Below are 24412 nucleotides of genomic sequence, written 5' to 3'. Positions count from 1 at the left end.
GAAAACTGCCTTGTTGAACCGGGCCTTCAATGTGGCAGAGACTCATGACAAAACGTTTTGGGCTATTGCTGCTGACTGAGACCTTGGCCAGACAGCTAATGAATTTTAAAACAGTACAGAATAAATTTCAAAGACTTGGGGTCAACGTTATGGAGTCTTCATTGTTCAATGCACATGTTTTCAGTTACAAACTTGAGTTGTGCCCAAAAGGAGAGGAAAAGCAAAGTGAAGCAAGATCTGACCAGCATTAAGTGCTTTTAAATCCCCTTGATATCAATGAGAAGCTTAAATTCGTGCTTATGTCTACCACACAGAAATACCTGGACCTCAACAAAGTACTAAACATTGGCTGGATCATTCCCTGTTTTTCCACTTGGACTCATTTCAAGTTTGTGAATTTGTTTTTATGACTCCATGTGAGATTAACTGTGATTCCTAACGGGGTCTTAAACTGCCAGAACTAGCATTTTGACATCGTAATTTCCTTTATGGCTGTCTGAAAACACGACATGCTTCTCAGCATCATGTGCTTGCCAGTAAGTCAACAATTGGCCTTCCTGGGGGGGAGGGAACACTAAGTTTTGCAGGCTCCCAAATGTCATTGTAAAGCAGTCCCTTCTGCTTGCATTCAGAGCCAGTTGCAGCTGCAAAAACAAAGCTTTACACCAGTGTTTGAGAGTCTGCAAAAAGTTAACATTTTGCCCCCCTCTCCAGGAATGTCAGTGAAGTCTACACAGGAGGAATAGCAGGGAGGCTGGATGTGGGCAGATCAGAGAGGAGGCAGATCAAGACTGGAAAGAGACAGCGTTGGTAGTGCTGCCAATATCCTATCCCTTTTCCTGTCCTTGATTCACCTTCCCTGGTCCACTGGGACTGAGCAGACTGAGTGGGGCAGTGAGGGCTTACCCTGGGGCAAGAGAACAAATGTTCTCTTGCCTCAGGGAGGCCTTCACAGCCTGAAACTCCCCTGTGTGATGCAGTGCATGCCCCACTGGCATGGCTGCATCGCTGCGCAGGGTGTTAGGAAGGATTGGGCAGTAAATGGCATTATGATTGCAGTGGGGAAACAGGACAGGTGAAACCTGCAACTCCGTTATGTTCCTAGTAATGCTTTTTCTAACATAAATATAAAATGACCCCTAAATTAAATTTTACAGATTAGCTGTACTGGATGGACAATTCAAAAAGGGCTCTTAGCAACGCTTGTCAACTGTTGTGGTAACAGGAGCATTATGACATCATCACAGTGTAGAACTTCTTGACATCACTCTAGCAGTTTAGGAAAAAGGAGGGCAGCTGCTGTTTGAACAGCTCCTCTCTGCTTCAAACTGGGGCAGCGGGCTTCAAGTTTGCTATATGGGGGAGGTGGGGAAATAGAGGCTTCTGCCTCACTGTCCAGGACTGCTGCACAGCCTCTTTCTGTGGCCAAGCCAGCTATGGTAAGAAATTCCCAAAAGTTCTTCTCTTTAAAATTGTATGTAGCTGATCATGCCACCATTGAAGTCCTTGGTGGAGGCCAGGCTCTGCATCCCTGCTCCACCTGAAGAATAGTTGGTGGGTACATGGGACCGAGCCTTCTTGGTGGTAGTGCCCAGACTTTGACACTCATTTCAAAGGTCTATCTGGCCCCTTCCCTTTGGGTAACAATTTGCCAGTAAAATAAACTAAGAAAGCCATTAAGTTTACTTCCACTTGTGAGTTGTGTAACCTTCTTTACCACATTCCTGGACCTTTCTTGAAAAGACACTGATTGATTGATTGATTGCTGTGCAATCTGCTGAGACCCTGCCTTCCTTCTGATCTGTCCCAGGAAGCAACTCAAGATCCCCATTCCTCATCAGACTTCTCCAACTTTGAGACAGAGTCCGTACATCATACAGACAAGGAGATTCAAGCAGATCTTGACCATACCAGCAACATGGAGGCATCTGAATACTCTTTTCAAGGAGGCACTGTGGAGTTCAAAGGGATGCATGAAGGGATTGAATTTGATACGCAGTTAACTTTAATTGAAGATTCCAAAAAGCACAGGAAGAAGATGGTAAGTGGCAATGAAAGCAAGATGTGGACGAGGAACATTATTTTGTTCTGGGAATGCCACTTAGCTTCTACTGTAGAAGAGTTATTAGTAAAGATTTTGTATAAAGATTTTGTTTTAAGGAGACAAATGCAACACCTAGCTACTGGCATTCGCCCCAAGCCAAACTTGTACTAAAATGATTTAAACTGGACAGTAGTTCTTGTTGCCACCACACAAGACCAAAGGAAACCAGACAAATAGAACCTGCCTTGGGGAAACCTCCCTTCCTATATCCCTGGGAGATAGTTTAAAAACCAGAAAGAAGGGAAAATAGGCATTCTGGAAAGATGGTACAAATGTCTGTCCCTCCCGCACGTACTGAGACCAGGCAGATAAAATTGTGAAAATACAAGATTTTCTAAGAGGTTGTAAAATAAATCAAAACAGTGGAGGGGGAAAATGCAAGGATAAGAAGCAAGGTGCAAGAAATTCAAGAGAAGGCAAAGAACTGGGTAGTGGCAACAAAGATCAGCAAGGATGTTAATGTGAAAGCTGAAAACAAAACAAACCAAGAATCTGACTTTTCTAGGTATTTTCCGGACCCTAGATACAGTACTCATGCTTGTCCAGGATCTTGGTACTTATATCCACACTTAGCAAGACAGGTGGGCAACCCTCCCTTCCCAAAGCATCCAATCGCTCCAGCCATTGGATCAGGGCTGTGTGTGAGGTGTGAAGTGTACAGTGTGTGTGAGGTGTAAAGTGTGTGAGGTTCCACTTTAACAACCAGTGGGCATTAAATACTAGGAATTTAGTATTGGAGGATGTCACCTGAGTTCTTTTGTTCTTGACTTTCTTGCTCTTGACAATCTGATGGGATTTACACTACAGTGAGCTCGCTCAAAGCCACGTCTTGTTTTCTATCAGTCCTAAAAAGGTCAACAACAACAAGGGAAAAATTGTTACTGCATCCAAATAGCTCAGCAGCCCTTGAAGCATGGTGAAACACTACAGAAGCTTCCCCAAGTTATGAAAAGGTCCAAACCAGGTGAAAAATACAGAGAAATGGGGGGAAATCTGAGATTTTCACTCTTCTTTTTCAGTAAAGGAACCCATTCTGCTTTGTGAGATGTAAGATAGGTAAGGCTGAGAAAAAGAATGACTGACCAGTAATTACTCAAGAAGTCTTTTTTTGTGACTGAATGGGAATTTGAACCCAGGTCTTCCCAGTTGAGCACTCTGGTCACTATACTTCATGGGCTCTTGTGCTTCTCTATATTGCTCCCACCACTATGAGTCTCAGGACCAAGAGCTGGACACCAGTAGATCCTTGGTTCTTCTTGGATCAAGTACTTCTTGGTGGGTTTTGATCCCAAGGTGGCTAATGCTATGAAAAGTATTCTAAAAGATAAAGCATACATTGAAGCTATATATTTGAAAGCAGCCAGTATAAGACACATTCATTAAGTACCAGCTAACCACCAGTAATATGACAGCAAAGACAGGGTAATAATGCAACCCAATTCTAGCTTCCAAATGACTGGCAGAATAAATCCTTAAGAAATTCCTAAAATCTATGAGAGAACTATTCTGGAGTGTCTCTCGAATACTGTAGTAGCTGCTGAGATGAATAGTAACTTCAAGCCCTATTTGTGAGGTTCCCAAGAACATCTGGATGGGAAACAGGATGCTGGTTATGTGGATCCATTTGGCCTGATCCAGATGTTCTTGAGATGTCCATTGAGAAGATACCCTACAAAAAACAACCCCTTGGTCTTAAACCACAAGCTCAACTGTCTTAAAACAGAGCTCTATGGAACGAGGCTGAATCTAATGTGTGAATGGAATTGCTTCTTCTGCCTTTTTATTTTTTAATTTTTTTTTTAAATTAAAAAAGGACATTGCAAGGGACACTCCAGCCTCTTCATACCTCCCCGATGATATGACAGAGACCTTAGAGAACAAGAGTCAAGCAGAACAGCTGGCAAGCAGCACTCAGAGAGGGGCCAGTGCTTTGCAGCCAGCAATGAACTCCAGGGTATACAAAGTCAGCAGTGTGGAAGGAATAGCTCCGCTGAATGGTCGGCAGATCACAGCAGCTGACCTAGACTTGGAGAAGATGAGGTTGGATGGGGCCATGATCAGGCTGAGGTACAGGAATGAAGACAATGAAAAGAGGCGTCAGCATGAGGCAAAAATGGAACAGCTGCGTCAACAAACTTCTCGTTCAGTAAGTAGGAGTGGAATAATGAGTAAATGTAAGCGTTTGATAAAAATGGAGCCCCGGCTCTGCATTTACGACCCTGCAAACTGGGCATGGTTCAAGATGCTAGTTTTGGCCAATAAAATAGCTTGATTCCAGTAGACCTAGGCTCAATACATACTTATAGCTCAATCCTAGGCAGATCTGCTAAGAAGTAAGCCTCACTGAATTCAATGGGATTTACTCTGAGCCCATGTTGGTTTTTTGTTGTTTTTTTTAACCACTTTACTGCTCATGTCTTCTTTTAAAAACGCATGGGAAAATTTGCAGTTTGGAAAATTATTCCTTAGAGTCCTCAAGGAAGTCTTAGAGATTTCTTAGAGAAGATTAAATGAATATTAAACCAGTTTTACGTTTATGAGGTAGATATGCTTATATGCTGCTGCGTAGCTAAGAGGGTGCAGTGGGCAACAAGCTTAAGGCAGGCAACAACCTGAGCTTGAAACTAGTGGTCAAAATTGTGAAATCCCTGGTATTCTTGAATAATATCACCATGTCATAAGCCATTTGATGTGGAATTTAATACAGAATGCAATGAAACCAACTGTGTCAAAATATCTCTATTCTATCAAAAGTTTGTAAGCCAAGAAACTGTGCACTTGAAAGAGTTCTACAAGTAAAGTCATCTGACTTTTGGAGAAGGCTGGAGAGATCTGGGGGTGGTGGTGGACAGGTCGATGAAAGTGTCGACCCAATGTGCGGCGGCAGTGAAGAAGGCCAATTCTATGCTTTGGATCATTAGGAAGGGTATTGAGAACAAAACGGCTAATATTATAATGCCGTTGTACAAATCTATGGTAAGGCCACACCTGGAGTATTGTGTCCAGTTCTGGTCACCGCATCTCAAAAAAGACATAGTGGAAATGGAAAAGGTGCAAAAGAGAGCGACTAAGATGATTACGGGGCTGGGGCACCTTCCTTATGAGGAAAGGCTATGGCGTTTGGGCCTCTTCAGCCTAGAAAAGAGACGCCTGAGGGGGGACATGATTGAGACATACAAAATTATGCAGGGGATGGACAGAGTGGATAGGGAGATGCTCTTTACACTCTCACATAATACCAGAACCAGGGGACATCCACTAAAATTGAGTGTTGGGCGGGTTAGGACTGACAAAAGAAAATATTTCTTTACTCAGCGTGTGGTTGGTCTGTTGAACTCCTTGCCACAGGATGTGGTGATGGCGTCTAGCCTGGACGCCTTTAAAAGGGGATTGGACAAGTTTCTGGAGGAAAAATCCATTATGGGGTACAAGCCATGATGTGTATGTGCAACCTCCTGATTTTAGAAATGGGCTATGTCAGATGCAAGGGAGGGCACCAGGATGAGGTCTCTTGTTATCTGGTGTGCTCCCTGGGGCATTTGGTGGGCCGCTGTGAGATACAGGAAGCTGGACTAGATGGGCCTATGGCCTGATCCAGTGGGGCTGTTCTTATGTTCTTATGAAGGCTTCCTATGTCTGCCATGTTGTGGCAGCAGCCGGTGGTAAAATTTATATACGTTACGACGGATAAGGCAGGACAAGGTTCATTATTGCTGAGGGACAAGTGAGAGCCCTTGATTGCTGCAGGCTATCGCTGCATTGGAACAGCCTGTGTTTTGTTTCAAAGAAAGTGTAGGCACCCAAAGAACAAGAAATGATAACCAAAAATTGGTTCTGGCCTATGATGGTTAGCCTATAATGCTGAGACCAGCAACCTGAAAGAGTACATTCCAAAAGCCCAGTAATGTTACTGTCCATGTTTACATCAAGGAATTCAGACTTATATTTAGGGCTGGCAAAATGCCCCCACCCCTTCCCTGCCTCCAATTTTGCCACCATGGGTGTCATTTTGGAAACTTTTCAGAGAAAGAAAATGGCAAAATGAGACCATTAGCAAAGGTAGTTCCCCTCCTGGCGAGCAGTGGGCAATGGCTGCAACTTCTCACCTCTCCAGGAAAAAGGACACTCTTCCTCCAGCCACTCATTTGGAAGGTGCTTTCTGGGGGAAAAAGTTAGCTGCTAGGAGGAACACTGCCGTTGCATGGTGGTAGACAAGTGGTGAGAGGGGGGGCTTGTGTATTGCCCTGATCCCCCCCACATTCAAATCCAAAATTCTTACCTAATTACTTTTGACTCACTTATATCTTAAAACATTTCCCACTGTAGGAGCTGAGGCCACCACACCTTCTTGCACATCTTGCCTAGTCCTGCCAGCCACCCAGCTCTGTCATTGCGGGTTGTATGGTAGATGGGACTGCCCTACCCACAAAGGCAAATGAGCTACCAGGAGTCACAACTTTCTAGGACTGCCTGCTATGTATCTTGGGGAGAGAGCCATCACCTCCACTTTGGGAGGAGGCATAGAGAGGCAGCTGCTCATTGGCTGACCTTGCAGTCTTTAGGGGACTGGATCTAGTTAGATCAACCTTAAGGACATGCGCCTGAGGTTCTCCCAAGATTGTTGAAGTTTGCTTTGCCCTCTATCCAGATTTCACCAAAATTTACCAAACTTTCACTGCAAATCCCACAATTTAAAATTAGAATGTGAAAGCTCAACGTGCATCTATTTTTTTTAACCATTTTAACCATGGCCAAAGCCACAATCCAGAGAAAGTTCATAGAAATCAATGTAAGTGAAGCACATTTGGTTTCCTCCAGAACTGATACTTCAAATGTTAGTTTTTAATGAATAGCTTCCTTGGAATGACACCATGTCCTTTTGTTTCTTCTCCACAGTTTGGGCAAAAACTCCGTGAATTACTGCAGCCTCAGAACCAATATGTTCTATTTTTTTTCTGCTTCATCTTCATCCATGTTATTTACACTGCCCGGGAGTTGGCTTTCTATTTTATTATGAAACACCACTTATTCTGCTATGCCATTTTCCTGTATTTCATTCTCAAGAAGACGTTCCTGGATTACAAAAATCGGAAGAAGTAAGAATGAAAGGGCAGCAGGCTCCACAGACAGAAGACAAAAGAGAACGCGTTTTCCATTTTCCAAAGTCTGTTGTCTCTACTCCCCTCTCTTTACAGTTTCTGTTTCTCACATGCACAAGTGCAAGTTTTCACGTGGCTGACCAGGGCTCTGACAGTCCCCTGTTGAATGTTGTTGTTATTGTATTAGTCACTTGCAGGCTCTTTCAAGGCAACTGTATACCTGGGTACACCTGAGCAGGTACACCTGAGCCTGCCATAGTTACCACTGTTAATAATAAACTGACATGAAATTAAAAAAAGAAACAGTCTGGTGGTGTTAGTGCATTTATTCTTTGGAAAAAGGGGATGATTGAACCATCTTGCTGAGGAGAGTCCACAGAAGAGGGGGTTGGAAGAAAGGAGGTTTAGCCTTTAGTCTGGAGTTAGGTTATGAGAGTAAGAAATCCACAAGATACTGTAGCATAGTGGCGAAGGGCTACACTATATGCAACATGTAATGCACCAACATGTAGTTAGAGGCCTGAATTTACTCATTCTATCAGCAGTAAACTATCAGTAACCAGTAACTATCAGCAGTAAAATAATATGGAGGTCAGGCCTAGACAAAGGTTGGAGGTTGTTTGAGGCAACCCAATTCTATCATCCCCTATGCTTTCTCCACACATGCTGCTGCATGAGTACAAACACACCCCTTTGGCACTGCAGCCACCTCCTTGGTTCCTCTCTACTTGTATGACTTTAGACTGACTCCTCTGAACAAGTACCTGAGGTACAGGAGGTAGAAAGCTGCTGCCTGCTTTATCAGTGCCAAGGGATGTGGTTATAATGGGTGATTGGGCAGCGGAACTCCACCCACAAGTAGCAGCTTGTTTAACCCTTTATGCGCATAGCCTAATATACCCTGTCAGTTTTGCAAACCACCATAAATTGGGTCATGAACCACTGGTGGGTCCCAGACCCACAGTCTGGGAATCGCTGGAGTACATTCTTCATTTGATGAGCCATATCTGAATGTATGAGCCGATTCCATTGAAAAAGCACCGTGTTGCTGTCATTATGCGAATGGCCTTAAAATTTTGCCTCTGCAACTGGCCCTGTTACAGCTTATTCACTGATGCAGTTTGCTACTTGTTGCTGCAGTCATCAAGCGATGAACATGTGTGAGTGTGACCTGGTCCAACACAGCCACCCCAGTGTTTGATCGTAAAAGTCTCACAATAAGCTACCTGAATTCATGAACCAAACAATGTTGTATCACAGTACATGTATTCAGGATATTGAGGTCTAGAGATCTGGTGCGCAGATAGATCAGCTGCAATTGTGGCTTCTCTGCACTGTAATAGCAGAGATTCTCTAACACAGATGAGATGATACAGTACATATTCTTAAAAGACAACACGATTCTACTGCTTGTGTTTCTTCAAGTAGCTTCTTCACTGACTGCTTCAAGTAGCTCGTAATCAGCCCCCTCTTCTTAAAATGGAGGTGGAGGAACCCCCAACAAAACTCCTCCACAGTTTCTGTAGCTGTGCTGCAGATGAGCAAATTAGGTGAACATTCCTTTGGCTGAGAGAGTTCATCTCAGGAAGAAGGGCTGCCTCCAACTGCATTGTGAGACTTGAGCATCAGGGATCTGTCAAGAAACTCCACCCCTTACAAGTCAGAGGCAGCAGTCACACTTTAAAGAAGAATGAGAGGGAGAGGAAAGACAACTGGACTGCATGCAGGGCTGAATGAAAGCAGCTCCCAGAGGAGGTGGGGAAAGGGAAATAACATTATGCTAGCTGCTGCCTCTGGAGAATTTCTCAGGATGCAAAGGTATGTTATTTGATGCTTTTTGGAGAAGGAGGAAAAGAGCTAAGACAAAGAAGGCAGGCAACAGCACCCCAGGGACAGGGTCTTGGTTTTCTGTTTGGCAGCCCAGGGTCTTAAGTGCTGCTGGCGTAGTGTATTGACTACCAAGAGGGTGAGCAGAAAAGTTCCTGGTGCAAATTTTGCTACTAGTATGACCTCACTTGGTGGCCTTAGACAAGGCCTTGCTTGCTCAGTCTCACCCCCTGCCTTCATTTGTAATATGGGAACAATAATGGCTTAGCTCACAGGATTGCTATGAAGATTAAGTTTAGCTGTGGTAGAGATATAACAATAATTGGGGATGCTCGGTGCAGGTCAATCAAAGTTGTCTGCTTGGGGTTTAGCTGATTTAGATCCATTGCTGTGTGGTGAGAATGGCTTCTACCTGGTTTAGGAGCTGAGGTTCTATGCCTTTCCAGCTGCATGAGCGGCAAAACTAAAAAATTAAAAAATAAATCAACAGATGAAACTTTTTCCTGGCTGGTTAAGAGTAAAGCTTCACCTGTTTGTTTTCTGCCTCTTGTGAAGCTGATAAAGGCACAGAGCCTACATCTGTTACACATGAGGGCCAGTATACAGAGAATGTTGCCAGAACCAGAACTGTCCAAGTCTGCCCCCTTCTGGCACTGATGGATTACTACATTAGTTCTGTGCAGATTTGACGGAGTGTACGAAGTATGGATCCAGCACTGGGTGTATGCATCCTGAAAATCCATGTGCAAACAAGCTCCTGAGCCTGGCTCAGAGTGGAAGCCTGGCAAGCAGGTGCAATCCTCAGTTCTCCTTCCAAGCTTTCATGTATAACTCAGAGACTCAACTTCAGGGGACTGTTGTATCATGCATAGTCAAGCGTGTGTCTATTATCTGAATCCTAAAATCCAGTCTGGGGATTGTTTTAGGAAGGGTTTTTTTTTTGTTTTTTAATTGGGATGTTGCCCAATGGAAAGAATTTCTGTCAATTTCCTCTCTTATTTCAATTAATTTAAGATATTTAGCAAAGATTCTCAATGAACGTAAGTTTGTCTTGATTAAATGTTTCAGTCGCTTTTCTGTTTTGAAAAAAAAGTTGAGTCAAGAGTTGTACTATGGTTTTTGCTTATTCTTATTCTTTGGTTTATTCCTTTACCGAGGCCAACTCTGCTTCAAACCTGATTTCCAGCGCATTACATTGAATAGATTAATGAATGAACTGATCAGTTTATGGTTTAAATAGTTTGTGTCTTGATTCCTACTGGAATCAAGAGTCCTTTGGGGGGGGGGGAATGGTTGATTGGATATGCAGGTAACTTTAATCCTACTTTTTCTGGGCAAGATTTCTGACAAGAAAAAGAAGATGGTAACCTTAGTGCTACCAAGTGTAGAAATACCTTATTGTAAGAGATTGCTATTTTATATCCCATTATTACTATAGCAGTGTTACCCATGTAGATGAGTCACTTCACTATTTTCAAAGCGAAGGGATCTGTGTTCTTGATATGCACACCTAAAGCACATACTTAGTGCAGTGCACCTTCTTCTCCCCCCCTCTTGTTTAGTCAGAAGTAAATGACATTGTGTTAAACCTGGTTTACTCTCTAGTGAGTATATTTAGGATTGCAGATTTAGGCTGCAATCTAATGCACACTTACCTGGGAGTAAGGACTTACATCTGAGTAGCTGTGATCACATGGATGTGTGAACCAACCCCAAGAAGCAGTGGGCTAAGCCAAGAGATAACAGGAACTTTTCTGGATGTCTATGTCCAAACAGGGAAGATAGTGGTTGTTTCCTGACCAGGCAGGAACAGCAGAAGCAAGAGCAGGAAAAGTCTCCTATTCTAAGCAATCAATCTGCTCTGCTTTGATGTGGTCTGGTTCAGACCATCAGTCCCACAGGAATTTGAGGTTAATTAGTTTTTTAGGGCATGAATAAAAGAAGGGTAAGATCTTAGGTAGATATCTGGCAACCCAGACATAAGGTGGCAATCATATATACACTGTCCTAGGAGTAAGCCCCTTTGGACACAATGGGGTTTACTTCTGAGTAGACCACAGCTGCGATACAAGGACATCTGCAAGAGGGATCTGAAGGCCTTAGGAGTGGACCTCAACAAGAGGGAAACCCTGGCCTCTGAGCGGCCCTCTTGGAGGCAGGCTGTGCAGCATGGCCTTTCCCAGTTTGAAGAGACACTTGGCCAACAGTCTGAGGCTAAGAGGCAAAGAAGGAAGGCCCGTAGCCAGGGAGACAGACCAGGGACAGACTGCACTTGCTCCCGGTGTGGAAGGGATTGTCACTCCCGGATTGGCCTTTTCAGCCACACTAGACGCTGTGCCAGAACCACCATTCAGAGCGCGATACCATAGTCTTTCGAGACTGAAGGTTGCCAACATGAATGAATAAAAACTGTGTTTCCAACACACCACAAGGTGGAAGTCTTTCCCAGCAAAAAATAATTCCCATTTCCTCCAGCTATGTGATTTCTGCCACCCCTCCCCATTTCCTTTTAACTGTCATCTTTCAGAAGGAACCTGGAAGGCAACTTAATTAATTAACTTAATTAATTTATAAAGAATTCTCATTACAGACAGCACTTTACAGAGTAATACTGTAAAAGAATAAAAACAGGCTTCCATCCAGAAGAGCATTCATGCAATCTCAATTCAGAGAGTGAGAAAGGTTGAAGTGGCTGCTTCATCAGCAAGCTGGATCTAGACATGAGTTGGCCCTCCCATGAGACCAACTGAAGAGGTTACCTCAGGCAGCAAATTGGTTGGGAGTGCCCACCTACTTGCCTTCACTGCTCTTCCTTCTCCTTCCACTCCCTGGATTGAGGGGAGGATTGTACTGTGGAGGGGAGGATTATACTGAGCTGGGATGTCAGAGAGTGGTCACAGTAGAGGCTAGCACAGGGGTGCTCACACTTTTTTGGCTCGAGAGCTACTTTGAAACCCAGCAAGGCCCGGAGATCTACCAGAGTTTTTTTTTTACAATGTTCGCGCCATCATAACATATAACATTTATGTGTACAATGTATGTTGGTGTACCTTGAGCCCCACTGAGTATAACAGGACTTACTCCTGAGTAGACATGCCTAGGATTAGGCTGTGAGGCTGCAATCCTAGCCACACTTACCTGGGAGTAAGCCCCATTGAGTACAATGGGCCTTACTCCCGGCGTTTCCTCCCAGAGGCACCTGAAGGGGGGGGGGTCGGCACTCCATGATCTACTCATTTTGCCTCACGATCTACCGTAGATCGCGATCCACCTATTGAGCACCCCTGGGCTAGCATATCATTGTGTAAGAGGGGGCAATGTTTAGCTTGCCACCTCAGGCATCAGTAGATCTTGGGTTGGGATTGACCTGGATGTAGTGGAAATGGAAAAGGTGCAGAAGAGAGTGACTAAGGCCCAAATCCCAACCAACTTTCCCACACTGGCATAGCTGTGCCAATGGGATGTGTGCTGCATCCTGCAGTTGGGGGGCACCAGTGGCATAGCTAACCAAGTTGCTGCCCCCTCCCCCTTGGTGCACCCCCTTGGTGCAAAAAAAATTATGTAGCCCCCCTCCTGGCAATGACATCAAATTTAATTAGTTGCTGTGCATCTTTTTATTTGTTAAAGTGAGTGAGAAATGTTAGCTAATATTTTAAAATAGCAAACACTTGTTGAAAGTACTTATTGCACTTTTACAGCACAATCTATTCATGTCTACTCAAAAGTAAGTCCCATTGTGTTCAATGGGGCTTGCTCCCTGGTAAGTGAAGTAAGGTAGGATTGCAGCCTTACACAGTTTGAGGTGTGCAGGAGGGGACTGGAGACAATCATAAGAGCCAGCAGCTGACCTTGAGGAAGTGGAATGGAGGAATTATGTGAATAAATGAGGAGGCCAAACCACCTGCTGCTCAGTGCTCCTGCTGCAACTTGCCTCCCAGGTTGCTGTGCCTTGCTTTCGACCCTCTTCAGGTTCCTGCACATGCGCAGGTAGCCTATCACAGTCAGCCAGCTCAGAGCCCAATGCTCTGCATGTCTACTTGGAAGCAAACCCAGTCTAGTCATTGGGGCTTACTCCCAGGAAGGTGGGGAGAGGATTGCAGCCTTGGAGCCCAATCCTCTGCCTGACTACTTGGAAGCAAGCCCATTATAGTCAATGGGGCTTACTCCCAGGAAAGTGGGGAGGGGATTGCAGCCTTGGAGCCCAACGCTCTGCCTGTCTACTTGGAAGCAAGCCCAATCTAGTCAATGGGGCTTACTCCCAGGATTGTGTGGATAGGGTTGCAGCTTTAGAGCCCAATCTCCTGCATGTCTACTCAGGAGCAAGCCCTACTGGCTTAGATTGTGGAGACAATTGGGCTGCTGCAGCCTTGCCAGGAGGAGAGAGGAGGATAAGGGGGCAGGCAAGTAGAGAGAGGACTGTGAGGAGCAGAGGAGAGTAGGCGGTGCACGGCGGGGGAGTGGTGAGCAGCTGGTCCCACTGCACAAGGGGAGCCCCCTCCTCAGTCCAGGCTGGGCTCCACAAGGGTCGCTGGGGGCTATGCCTGCCTGTCAGGGGCTCTCTCTCTCTCACACACACACACACACACCCAGTGCCCTGATCAGCATCCAAGAGCCCTCCCCCCTCACCAACACACTTCTTCCTCCCTCTCTAAACACAGACAAGCACTGACACGCCTTGCTCCCCACACGCCTCTCTTGCCATTTAAGCCAGGGGGTGCCCTGGCTTCAGGGGGCAGCATGTTGAGCAGGGCAGGTGGAGGAAATGAGGGCTGGCAGGTGCATGAAAGGAAGACTCCGAGGAGGTCTGTGCCAGCATCTCAGCTGCGGGAGGAGGAGAGGGCCAGCTCCTCCTGCCTGCGGTGACCTACCTTCCATCTCAACTGCAGGGAGGGACAACATGCAGTTTCGCCCCTCTGTGTGACTGTTGCCCCTCCTCTCTCCGGAGTGCCTGGCACTGGCAGGGCTGCCGACAGCAGCCCAATTGTTGCACACAGGTGCTGTTGCCTGCAAGTTGTTGTCCCCTCAGCCACATTGTTGCCCCACCCACCCTGTAGCCTGGTGAACCTGCTACCCCCTGCACCCCCCTAGCTATGCTTCTAGGTGCTCTCACAGAGCCCTCCTCAAAATAAAGGAATGTTTGTTCCCTTACTTTGGAGCTGCGTTGCCCTTATGTCAGTGCTAGAAAGTGGGTTAAGATTGTGCCCTAAAATGATTACTGAGCTGGGGCACCTCCCTTATGAGGAAAGGCTACAGCATTTGGGGTTCTTCAGTTTAGAAAAAAGGCACCTGAGCACATGATTGAGACATACAAAATTATGCAGGGGATGGACAGAATGGATAGACAGATGCTCTTTTCCCTCTCACACAACACCAGAACCAGGGGACATCCGCTAAAATTGAGTGTTGGGAGAGTTAGGACAGACAAAAGAAAATATTTCTTTACTCAGCGTACAGTTAGTCTGTGGAGCTCCTTGCCACAGGATGTGGTGATGGCATCTGTCCTAGGTGCCTTTAAAAGGGGATTGGACAAATTTCTGGACAAAAGTCCATTATGGGTTACAAGCCATGAGGGATATGTGCAACCTCCTGATTTTAGAAGTGGGTTACCTCAGAATGCCAGATGCCAAGGAGGGCACCAGGATGCAGGTCTCTTGTTGTCTTGTGAGCTCCCCGAGGCATTTGGTGGACCACTGTGAGTTACAGGAAGCTGGACTAGATGGCCTTTGGCCTGATCCAGAGGGGCTGTTCTTATGTTCTTATGGCACCAGCTCCTTGATGTGGAGTTTTCTATGTTCTGGAAGTGTGTGTGTTTGTGTGTATACACGGTTGTACATGCACGCAGGAGTAGTCAGGCACTTGAGCCCCCACCTGCAACACACCAGCCACAGACATGTGTTTCTGTAGAGTGCCCCCAATTTGGAAAGGAGCTGTCCCTCTCACAGAGAGAATGTTCAACCGTTTGCTACCTGTGCATTTTTTCCAATCCAAATCAACAGTACAGAAGTTGATGTTTCCCCCACCTGCCAAACCTTCAGGTATGATGAGGGTTATATGCATAGTGTGGTGCAAGAGTTCTGAGTGCTGGCAAGCTCTGCCTCACATTATTGTGTGTTTACGATGAATCAAAATGTGAGATCTAATCACGGAGTCCTGGACCTCATTACTACACCATAAATCCTGTGAAAGCCCATGAAATTTACCCATCAGCTACTAATGGCAGAGTTGCACCCTCAGGTTCTTAAAAAAAACACGTGTTCTTCACATTTGCATTTCAGGAGTGCAATTAGATAACCTTAGAAATGCCAAAAGCTGGATTTGATTCTGGGAATGTAGCCAACTAATGGAATTGCTGCATAATTTCCTGCCAGGTATAGCCCCTGCTCCAGCGGAAAAAATTAGGCTCTTGTTTCAAGAACTTCTTAATTGGGCTGGCTTTTAGCATCCAAGTTTGCAATACTAAGCCTTGAGAGTAAGCCCCATTGAACTAAATGGGGCTTCCTTCTGAGCAGACACTCTCAAGTGAGGCTTAGTATTGCAGCCTCGGATGCCAAAAGCCAGCCCAGTTAAGAAGTACTTGAAACACTTGCCTGTGTTTCTCAACATTTATCTGAGAATAAGCACCACTGAATTTAGTAGGGCTTACTTCTGAGTAAACAGAAATAGGATTGGTTTGGGAGCCTCTTTTAAAATATTAATATATGCATTATTTCATTGACTTGGTAATAACTTATTACAAATCGAACTCATACCCTGTGCAAATATTTTATTACTATCATGCAATTTTATCATGCAATAAAATATTTGCATGAACGTGAGTTTGATTCATAATCTGCAGTGATGAGCCAAAGGGATCAAATGTGGGCATTTCATATAACAGTGTTTAAGCTATAGGGGGAATGGCAAGAAGGCTGCTAATGAAATCTGTAAGTCCTTTGACTCTCTGATTTTAGCCAAATTAGCCCCCCCTCCCCCGCAGTCACCTCCAAAAAACAGTAACCAAGGAGGCTATCACAAAAGGTTAAGGAGCCAGGCCCCCTCCCCCCCCCTTTAAATTCAAGTGCTGTCCTATTGCTTAGGTAGGCCTTAGCTTACTTTAGAAATGGCCCACTGTCTGGAAACATGAAAAACTTGCTTGCCAATGTCCTCTTCAAAATTTCCCACCTTTGCATTATCTTGACAAAGGTGAATTTACAGATGAGCATTTGCCACAGTCATGTGTTGTCCCACTGTTGGAAGCAATCCCCATTCAACTCAGTGGGACTTCCTTCTGAGCAAATGTGCATAGGAGAGGACACTGCATTTCCCACTGAAATCAATGAACATTCAATGTGCTGAACTTTGCCAGGACTGTTGGCAATTTTCTTTGCCTTTTGCTACTTGGACAAAGAGGCAGGGAAAGACAAGGGGACCAATGATGACCTCAGGCCATCCAAGTAACTACACTGGTAATTGACAAGCACTGATTCCCCCCTTGATTTGTGGATAATAGAAATAACAAAGAACAAAACAATAACAATAAAAGCAACAAAATTACTTATAAAAAATTCTAAAAAAAATTACTTTAGGATGGGTCAGGGACAGGGGAAAACAGCCAGCCAGGGCTCAGGGCACTCCCCAACAGTTTGCTGCCCCCTTCCCACTGCTCAAAGCTTCACCCTGCTTCATTGGTGCTGTGTGAAACTTTGACTGAAAAGGGGAGTATACATATTTTAATAAAAGTAAGCAGTCATGGCTTCCTTCCCAAGAACCTGAAAACTAGTTTGGTGGGCAGTAAGAGTTTACTGTTTGAGATCCTTAGCCTCTACTTCTGAACTACAGTTCCTTGAAGAGACAGAAGGGTCATCAAAACACTCACAGTAGAATACTACCCAGGTTTATTCAGGAGTGAATCCTTTTCATTCCTTCCTAGTGGCCTGTGTTTAAGACTGCAGTCTGAACCTGTAGTGTAGTTATGGCTCATTGATAGCTGAGAATGACATCTAGGTGTTCCGGTCTTAATTACAATATCAAACTATACTTTCAAATTAACATTTTAAATTGAAATGCAAATTCCCTCAAACATGGGCTTTCCAAGCCCTCAGGAGGTTTCAAAACCAACTGCCTTTTGAGTATGGTTCAACAAGGCTACTTGTTTGGGCCTCTTCAGCCTAGAAAAGAGATGCCTGAGGGGGGACATGATTGAGACATACAAAATTATACATGGGAAGGATAAAGCGGATAGAGAGATGCTCTTTACACTCTCACATAACACCAGAACCAGGGGATATCCACTAAAATTGAGTATTGGGAGAGTTATGACAGACAAAAGAAAATATTTCTTTACTCAGCGTGCTGTTGGTCTGTGGAACTCCTTGCCACAGGATGTGGTGACGGCATCTGGCCTGGATGCCTTTAAAAGGGGACTGGACAAGTTTCTGGAGGAAAAATCCATTACGGGTTACAAGCCATGATGTGTATGCGCAACCTCCTGATTTTAGAAATGGGCTATGTCAGATGCAAGGGAGGGCACCAGGATGCAGGTCTCTTGTTATCTGGTGTGCTCCCTGGGGCATTTGGTGGGCTGTTGTGAGATACAGGAAGCTGGACTAGATGGGCCTGTGGCCTGATCCAGTGGGGTTGTTCTTATGTTCTTAACAGTGAGATGGATGATGATAAACCTCATCTGAAGTTGATTATGGAGCCTTTCTTCACAGTATGGGGGGATGAAAGTGGTTGTGTTGGCTGCCAAAATACCCCCAAGCCCAAAGCTTGCTTTTGGAATGCAATGCAAAGCTCCCAGGCCCAACTGGGGGCATTACAGATGTCAGCTGTGTTTGCTTTTCCAAGTAGTAGCCACAAGGGGTAAATTCGGGTTCCCATAGTGTGGGGGAAAGGCAGGGCACCAATGCATGAAATATACATTTGAATAAGGGCTGAGGGGTAGAGGTTAACCCTTTCCTGATTTAACCCATTTCTGCCCAGCCCATAGTCATACACATTTGGACCCTCTTGTATATATGCATCCTTGGGCAGAAATGGCTTAAATTGCCCTTACTCTCAAGATGCTTTTAGCTGTGTATGGGAAAATGTATGGACACAATTTGCCATAATTTTCCTCCTCAGTGGTTGAGGGAGGGCAGAATTTGGACTGGAACTGTGCAAAGGGAAAGGGTTAGTCCCTACATCCCCCTTCGCCTTGTTCCTGATCCAAATTCCCCTCCCTTGCTATTGCTTTTTGAAATGTGAAAAAGACATTGGAGGCTCCAGCCACAGAACTCTTCCACTCGTTCAGGACACTCTACATTATGACTGGCAATGGCTGTCCAGAGTGTCATGCAGGGAAACTTCCAGATCAGTCCTGTTATCTGAGGTCCTTTTCAATCAGACAGAGGGGACCTGAGTCCTGGGCCAGTCCATCATCCAAATTTACCCCCAAATTCTGCAGCACACCCATCCCATTGCACACTCACTCTCCATCTTTGTCTTCTACCTGCTCGTGCAGGTAATGTTCCACAAAAAGAATGCATAGAAACTCTCCCAACATTCTCTCTGTCAGTCACATTACAAGGAGGGAAACCCTCTACTTGAGTGCACAAGTTGAGAATGTGGCAGCTGGTTGAAGCCAACAAGGTGGCAGGCTGGGGGAGGCAGTGGGTGGGTTCAGGTACCCCTATCAGCTTGCCAACTGCCTGACCTGCTGCCTCAGGCGACAGATGGCATTGTAGCAAGGCTGGCTTGAACCTGGGACCTCCTGTATGCAATGACTGTAAGTGATCAACCTCTGACATGAACCAGCCAGTTCTACACAGTTAAGTCATTTTTAATTTATTGTTTAATTAAACACTTTACGGTAAAGAACTTCTCCTTCCTTCTGTCCCCTCTTACACAATTATAAGATTGATAGGTGATTGGTTTCAATGGGAGAGCATCATAAATGACCTGGAGTCTTCCCCTGAAATCAGCAGAATTAAGGCTGCAATCCTATGCACACTTACATGGGAGGAAGCCCCACTGAAATGAGTGAGTCTTACTACTTTTTCAAAGTTTTATTACAAATTTTTTTTTATCAATACATTGTCCATAAAGACCGTTTGATTTAACTTCACATGTCCAAACATAGAATTCTGTTGTGCAACAAATGGTCACCATTTCTCAAAGAAAGAAAAAACCTTCAGTTGATCCCTTTTACATTGGTACCCTTATTTACATGAGCTACAAAGTGGGTTTTGCTTCTGAATTAACATGCTTGGAATTCAGTGGCATGTTGACTGGCTTATACCCCACCTTCCATGGGTATATATTGCAGTTTCTGCAAAACAATATAAAATGATTACAATAATAGGGGCATTCCCACCTCTTCAATTTTCTGCCAGCAGCCTGAATAACTGGCTGTTGCCAGAGGTTCCCGCACCTGCTTTATAGTCTGGGCAAATGACAGAAAAAGGGTGCCTTTTAAGCAGCTCCCATCAGCCACATTCTTCAAAATTATTATTTCATTTTGAAATGATACATCTGGGAGGGGGGGTAAAATTGCGCTGCGGCATGTTTGTGTATGTTTCACCCAGGATTTTATTTTGCATAACGAGTATCAAGGAGGTTGCTGTTATTACTGGCTTGATGTGCAATGCAGATTAATGTGATCACAAATGATTGTTTGGTTACAGTTTTGACTCTGACTCTCAAACAAACATTCCAATGTTAAAATTCAAAGATTAGATTCCTGAGTTAGCCTTTTGCTCTTGGAAATGTCTCCTCCCATCTTAATATTTTGGAGGGCCACCAATTAATCCTGACCTCATTACCTCTAGTTTTCTCTGAAACCCATGGTTCTTATTGATTAGTTCATTTACTTATTCAGTTTCTTTGTATCCTGCCCTTCAGGCCGACCCTTCCAAAGCTGTTCATGTACAATTAAACAACAACAAAATAATTCATTTTTCTTCTCTATGGGGTGCAGATATAAGAGTGACCCCTAAGTGCCTCTTCTTCTTCCTCATAGCAGCTCAAAGTATTGGCAAGGGCTGAAGGGGATGAGATGACAGCCCGATGTTTTGGTGCAGTGATTTTCAGCCAGTGTGTCGTGGCACATTGGTATGCTGCAAAACATACTCCATTTGTTACTCCATTTCATACTCTCCCAGTCCTATCCTGTAGTAACAATTTGTTACTACAAACGGTTGCCCTACAAACAGAGCCACAGAACCAAGAAGAGTCTCCCAGAAGCTGGAAGTGATATCACAAGAGGCAAAGACCATAGGGAAGACCATAAAGATCAGTGTGCCTTGAGAGAAAAACATTGAAAATTGCTATTCTTGTGATTACTGGCTCCAATTTAATTATTCTATTTAAATCCTGCTCTTCTTCCAAGGGCAAGAGGACTGGGGTCCCCACTTTTTATTCTCAGAACCACCCTGTGAAGAAGGTTCGCAGAGAGATAATAGTTTGACAGTTGGGACTGTGCTTAGAGCTCATATACTTCCTTTCCCTCATTTCCTGAGAGCTATAGTTTGCTGTGACATACGCATTAGGCAAACTATAGTCACTGCATATCCTAGTTATTTTATTTTATTTTATTACTCATTGAACTTTTTTCCAGAACTCATGAACTCATGAGCAGTGCACACAGGATTCCCCAGTCAGCCACTGATCAGACCCAGAGCAGCTTAGCTTCAACAAAATGGCTGCATTGTGTCCCCTCAGTTAATAGTCCAGGGACCAAATCGGCACCGAAATCCAGTTAAAACCCGCACTTTTCTTTTACAAGACTCACCACCCAATCCTATCCTTCCCCCCTCCCCACTGGTGCAGCTGCACAAAAAATGGGTGCAGATTTGGATGGGCTTAAATTCCCTTACCCCGTGTAAGCCTCTCGCTCCACGATAGGTCCGCTTGAACCTGTGCTAGCAATTTCGCTAGCCAACGTCTGAGGAGAGACGGGGGTGGGGGCTGCAGGAAAGGGGATAGGCTATGGCATACCACATCACTGCCAGATCCCCCCAAACCCCCCTCCCCAGCCCATTTTACCCCCTCCTGATGGGAGTGGGGTGGGGGAGAAGTTTAATAGCCCTTCCCCCAGCAGTGTTCTAGTAAAATTGGAAGTCCTCCTTGATTTCTATGAAATAAAACCAAAATGATGAGAGATCCAATCATGAACTTTTGGAATAAAGTATAGTTTGATCCCATGCTGGAATTGCAAAGGAGTCAAGGGAATTCCAGCTCATGATCTTATCTGATGGTCCCCTAACTTTTTTCCCCCCAGAATGCTATGGGGAAGATAATTGACTGGTGGAGCAGGGGGTTGACTCTCGTCATAACTGCACAGAGAGGCATTCCCTTTTTTTGGTCTGTTTCTCTTCCTCTGATAATACAAAGTTCACAACTTGGGATCATCAAAAGCGAAAGACAAGGCCTGTCATTGTTTTTCCCACGAGAACCTTTTGCTTTGTGGTTGCTTGAGGAAGTTGACTTCAGCAATTTAAGATGAAGTGGCTGAGAGTGGTGATAATGTGTGCTTTTACTTAGAGAGACAACCTGCCAGTGACTCTGAAATATAGTTCAAGCGTGTTCTCAGGTATGAACTCTCCATGCTCCCATAATGCCCAACAGGAAACCTACAAACCATACGACTCAGATCAGAGATGGGTTACAGAGATAATATAACTTTTTTGTGGTGTTCCTTTATTGTCTAGCAATATTCTATACTGGGCCAGGTCGGCGGCTGAGGAGAGAACTTCAAACAACTTTTTGAGCATCGGTATTATTTTGTGGCTAATAAGATTTTAAGAAGATGTTATTTCTTACTATTTTGTTGTACTGTTTGGACTAATCTTTCCTTTGATATGGAATTATGAGCAGGTTTGTGCTAAAAGGCACTTTCCCCCTGCATTGGCAAGTAGAGGGTTAAATTACACATCCCTTTAAGCAAGTGCTTGTGTGTTTGTTTGTTTTTTAAAAACATGGAATAGCTTCCAGATCAGGCCCATCTGCAGATTAGGATGGTGTTAGAAGTGGTCCTGATGCACATTTGCTAAAGTGTAGTTTTAATGCCCAGGTCAGCGACTTTCAATTTTTTTCATCTCATGACACACCGACAAGGCACTAAAATTGTCAAGGCATGCCATTGGTTTTTTGGTTTTTTTTTACAGTTGACAAGGCACACCATACTGCTGATGGCAGCATTGCTCCGGCAGCTGTGGTTCTTCCAAAGGTCATCTTTTACTGACCTTACATGGAACACACCATTCCGGGCGGGGAGAGCAAAGTGGAGGTGATGCCTCCGTGTTGTTTGGCTGGCCCCAAATGGCTCCACAGGGGAAGGGAAGGGGCCACTTTTACAGCACATTGAGGCACCTGCAAAACTTAATGTTTTGCCTCAACATCTAAGTCTTAAGTATGCACATTAGAGTATAGACTTGTGTCTTTTGTGTCTATATCTCCAATTTGGGTAGGTTCTTATTAGGAAGTTATGGGACATAGTAGGACACAGTACCCAGTTGTTGATTGACTGAACAGGACTTTCAACCTGGGGGGGTAGCCTGAGTAAGTGGCACTGAATGTTGTTTGTTGTGTTATAACTCTGCTTATGATTGGCTCTGGCAACACTCGCAAGAGCTGGACCTTAGCAGAACAGATATGGGAAAATGGGTTTCCATCAATAATAATAATAATAATAATATACAGTATTTATATACCGCCTTTCTTGGTCTTTATTCAAGACTTTATTCAAGGCGGTTTACACAGGCAGGCTTATTAAATCCACGCAGGGATTTTTACAAATTGAAAGAAGGTTCTCTCTTTCAAGAACCACCACATTCAAGATGTTACACTCCGATCTGGTTTAACATTCTGGCCTCCATCCTCCCACGCTCCGAGCAGATGGAACAGCTCAGCTGCAGCTTGCCAGCTGCTTCAAGGTCGCACGGTGCCGGTGGCCTCGAACTGCCGACCTTGTGGATGTTAATCTTCAGGCAAATGGAGGCTCTACCCTCTAGACCAGACCTCCTGCCCAATATCCTCAAGCTTGATGGTGATGGGCCCCAGAATTGGGCCCTGAAGGCAGATGGGCACTGGGACAACAGTGGTGGTCAAGCGATTTAAAGGCAGATAAATTCATCCTTGGATTTTCCAGAATAATATCTTGTCACCTGCCTCTTGATGTTTTGATGACTGAAGATGTATATAATCATATCTATCTCATGAGCACCAATTCAAACTTTGACGAGGCACATTTTCTGGCGCCTCCAAAGATGCATGGAGGGATTGCTTGTTTTGAAAGTGCCTCTGTATCATCTCTTTGCATGTAGAAATGCAACATGGCAGGGGATGGGGATGCTACACCGCCCTCCAAATCTGAATGGGTTTTAATAAGAGCTCTGTGAGGCTCTTGAAGTTGTTGCTCCTCGCAGACTACGGCAGAAGTGGTGGAAAAAGTAAATAAATACCTGATGAATTATGAACTGGCTCATAACGGGCAAAAGAGGTGAGTCAAGGGTTTTCTAGCAGTTGGTAACTCTAACTGCTTTGACAGACAGCGCAGAAGCTTCTGGGTAACTGTAAGAGCTGTTGACTCTCACAACTGCCTCAGTCCTCAGTACAAAGCTCCCTCGCAGTACCATCATGGCCTACCTGCTTGCTTGCTGTCTCTAGCCATGTGTGGCCAGGAGTAGGAAGTGAGAAAGTGCAGGGAAGCCCCCCACCCCACACTGACTGCTAAGCACTGCTCTCCTAAAGGAGGGCTTTTGTTTGCGGAGACAAACTGCAGCAGCTTTCCAGAGGCAAAGTTGGTTTGCTTGGTTCTGAATGTTGGAAGCCCATTTTTCTTAATCATGGAAATGAGCCTCCTCATGGAGAGCATTTGTTGCTGCAGAAAGATGCTGTCCCTGGGGAGACTGAAGAGGTGGGGCTTCAGAGTGCATCAGCAATGCACTCCCCAACCACATTGTCCTGTATGTGTTTTTGTCAAGTTGAAACAGGGCTTCTCAAGTGCCTTGCTTGGTTTCTTCTGGTATAGTGTTTCTCAAACAGTGGGTCTGGCCCCACTAGGTGAGTCGCGAGCCAATTTCAGATGGGTCCCTATTCATTTCAATAATTTATTTTTAATATATTAGACTTGACACTACGCTGGTATGTGACTAAATTTTGGGAAATGTTCCAGATCTGTACTTTTATGGTTACTATGTATATGCTTTTAACAATTATAATAAATGGGACTTGCTCCTGGGTAAGTGGTGGTAGGATTGCAGCTTAGGATTGTTAACAATTTTCCTGCTTGATGATGTCACTTCCGGTCATGACATCACTTCTGGTGGGTCCCAACAGATTCTCATTCTAAACAGTGGGTCCCAGTGCTAAAAGTGTGAGAACCACTGTTCTAGCAGGAGTAAAGAGAAACAAGATCATACTG

The 24412-nt window shown here is 44.7% G+C and overlaps 1 protein-coding gene across 1 annotated transcript; it reads left to right on the top strand.

The window, feature by feature from the left end:
* Positions 1-509: 509 nt before the first annotated feature.
* On the top strand, positions 510-7204 carry LOC136647757 (transmembrane protein 247-like). The gene is made up of 4 exons (XM_066623513.1): positions 510-536; positions 1811-2041; positions 3918-4250; positions 7001-7204. The coding sequence occupies exons 1-4, from the start codon at positions 510-512 to the stop codon at positions 7202-7204; spliced, it is 795 nt and encodes a 264-aa protein (XP_066479610.1).
* The last annotated feature ends 17208 nt before the right edge of the window (positions 7205-24412 follow it).

This window comes from Tiliqua scincoides, chromosome 1 (genome assembly GCF_035046505.1).
Source record: "Tiliqua scincoides isolate rTilSci1 chromosome 1, rTilSci1.hap2, whole genome shotgun sequence".
Classification (NCBI taxonomy): Eukaryota; Metazoa; Chordata; class Lepidosauria; order Squamata; family Scincidae; genus Tiliqua; species Tiliqua scincoides.
Note: the sequence above shows the minus strand (reverse complement) of the source record. Positions and strands in the feature narration are given on the sequence as shown.

Bases quoted from the DNA above. Each gene is read 5' to 3' on its own strand.
- LOC136647757 (XM_066623513.1), top strand. From the start codon at position 510: ATGCTTCTCAGCATCATGTGCTTGCCA. The intron at 537-1,810 runs GTAAGTCAACAA...GATCTGTCCCAG, and splicing joins TCAGCATCATGTGCTTGCCA to GAAGCAACTCAAGATCCCCA. The intron at 2,042-3,917 runs GTAAGTGGCAAT...AAATTAAAAAAG, and splicing joins AAAAGCACAGGAAGAAGATG to GACATTGCAAGGGACACTCC.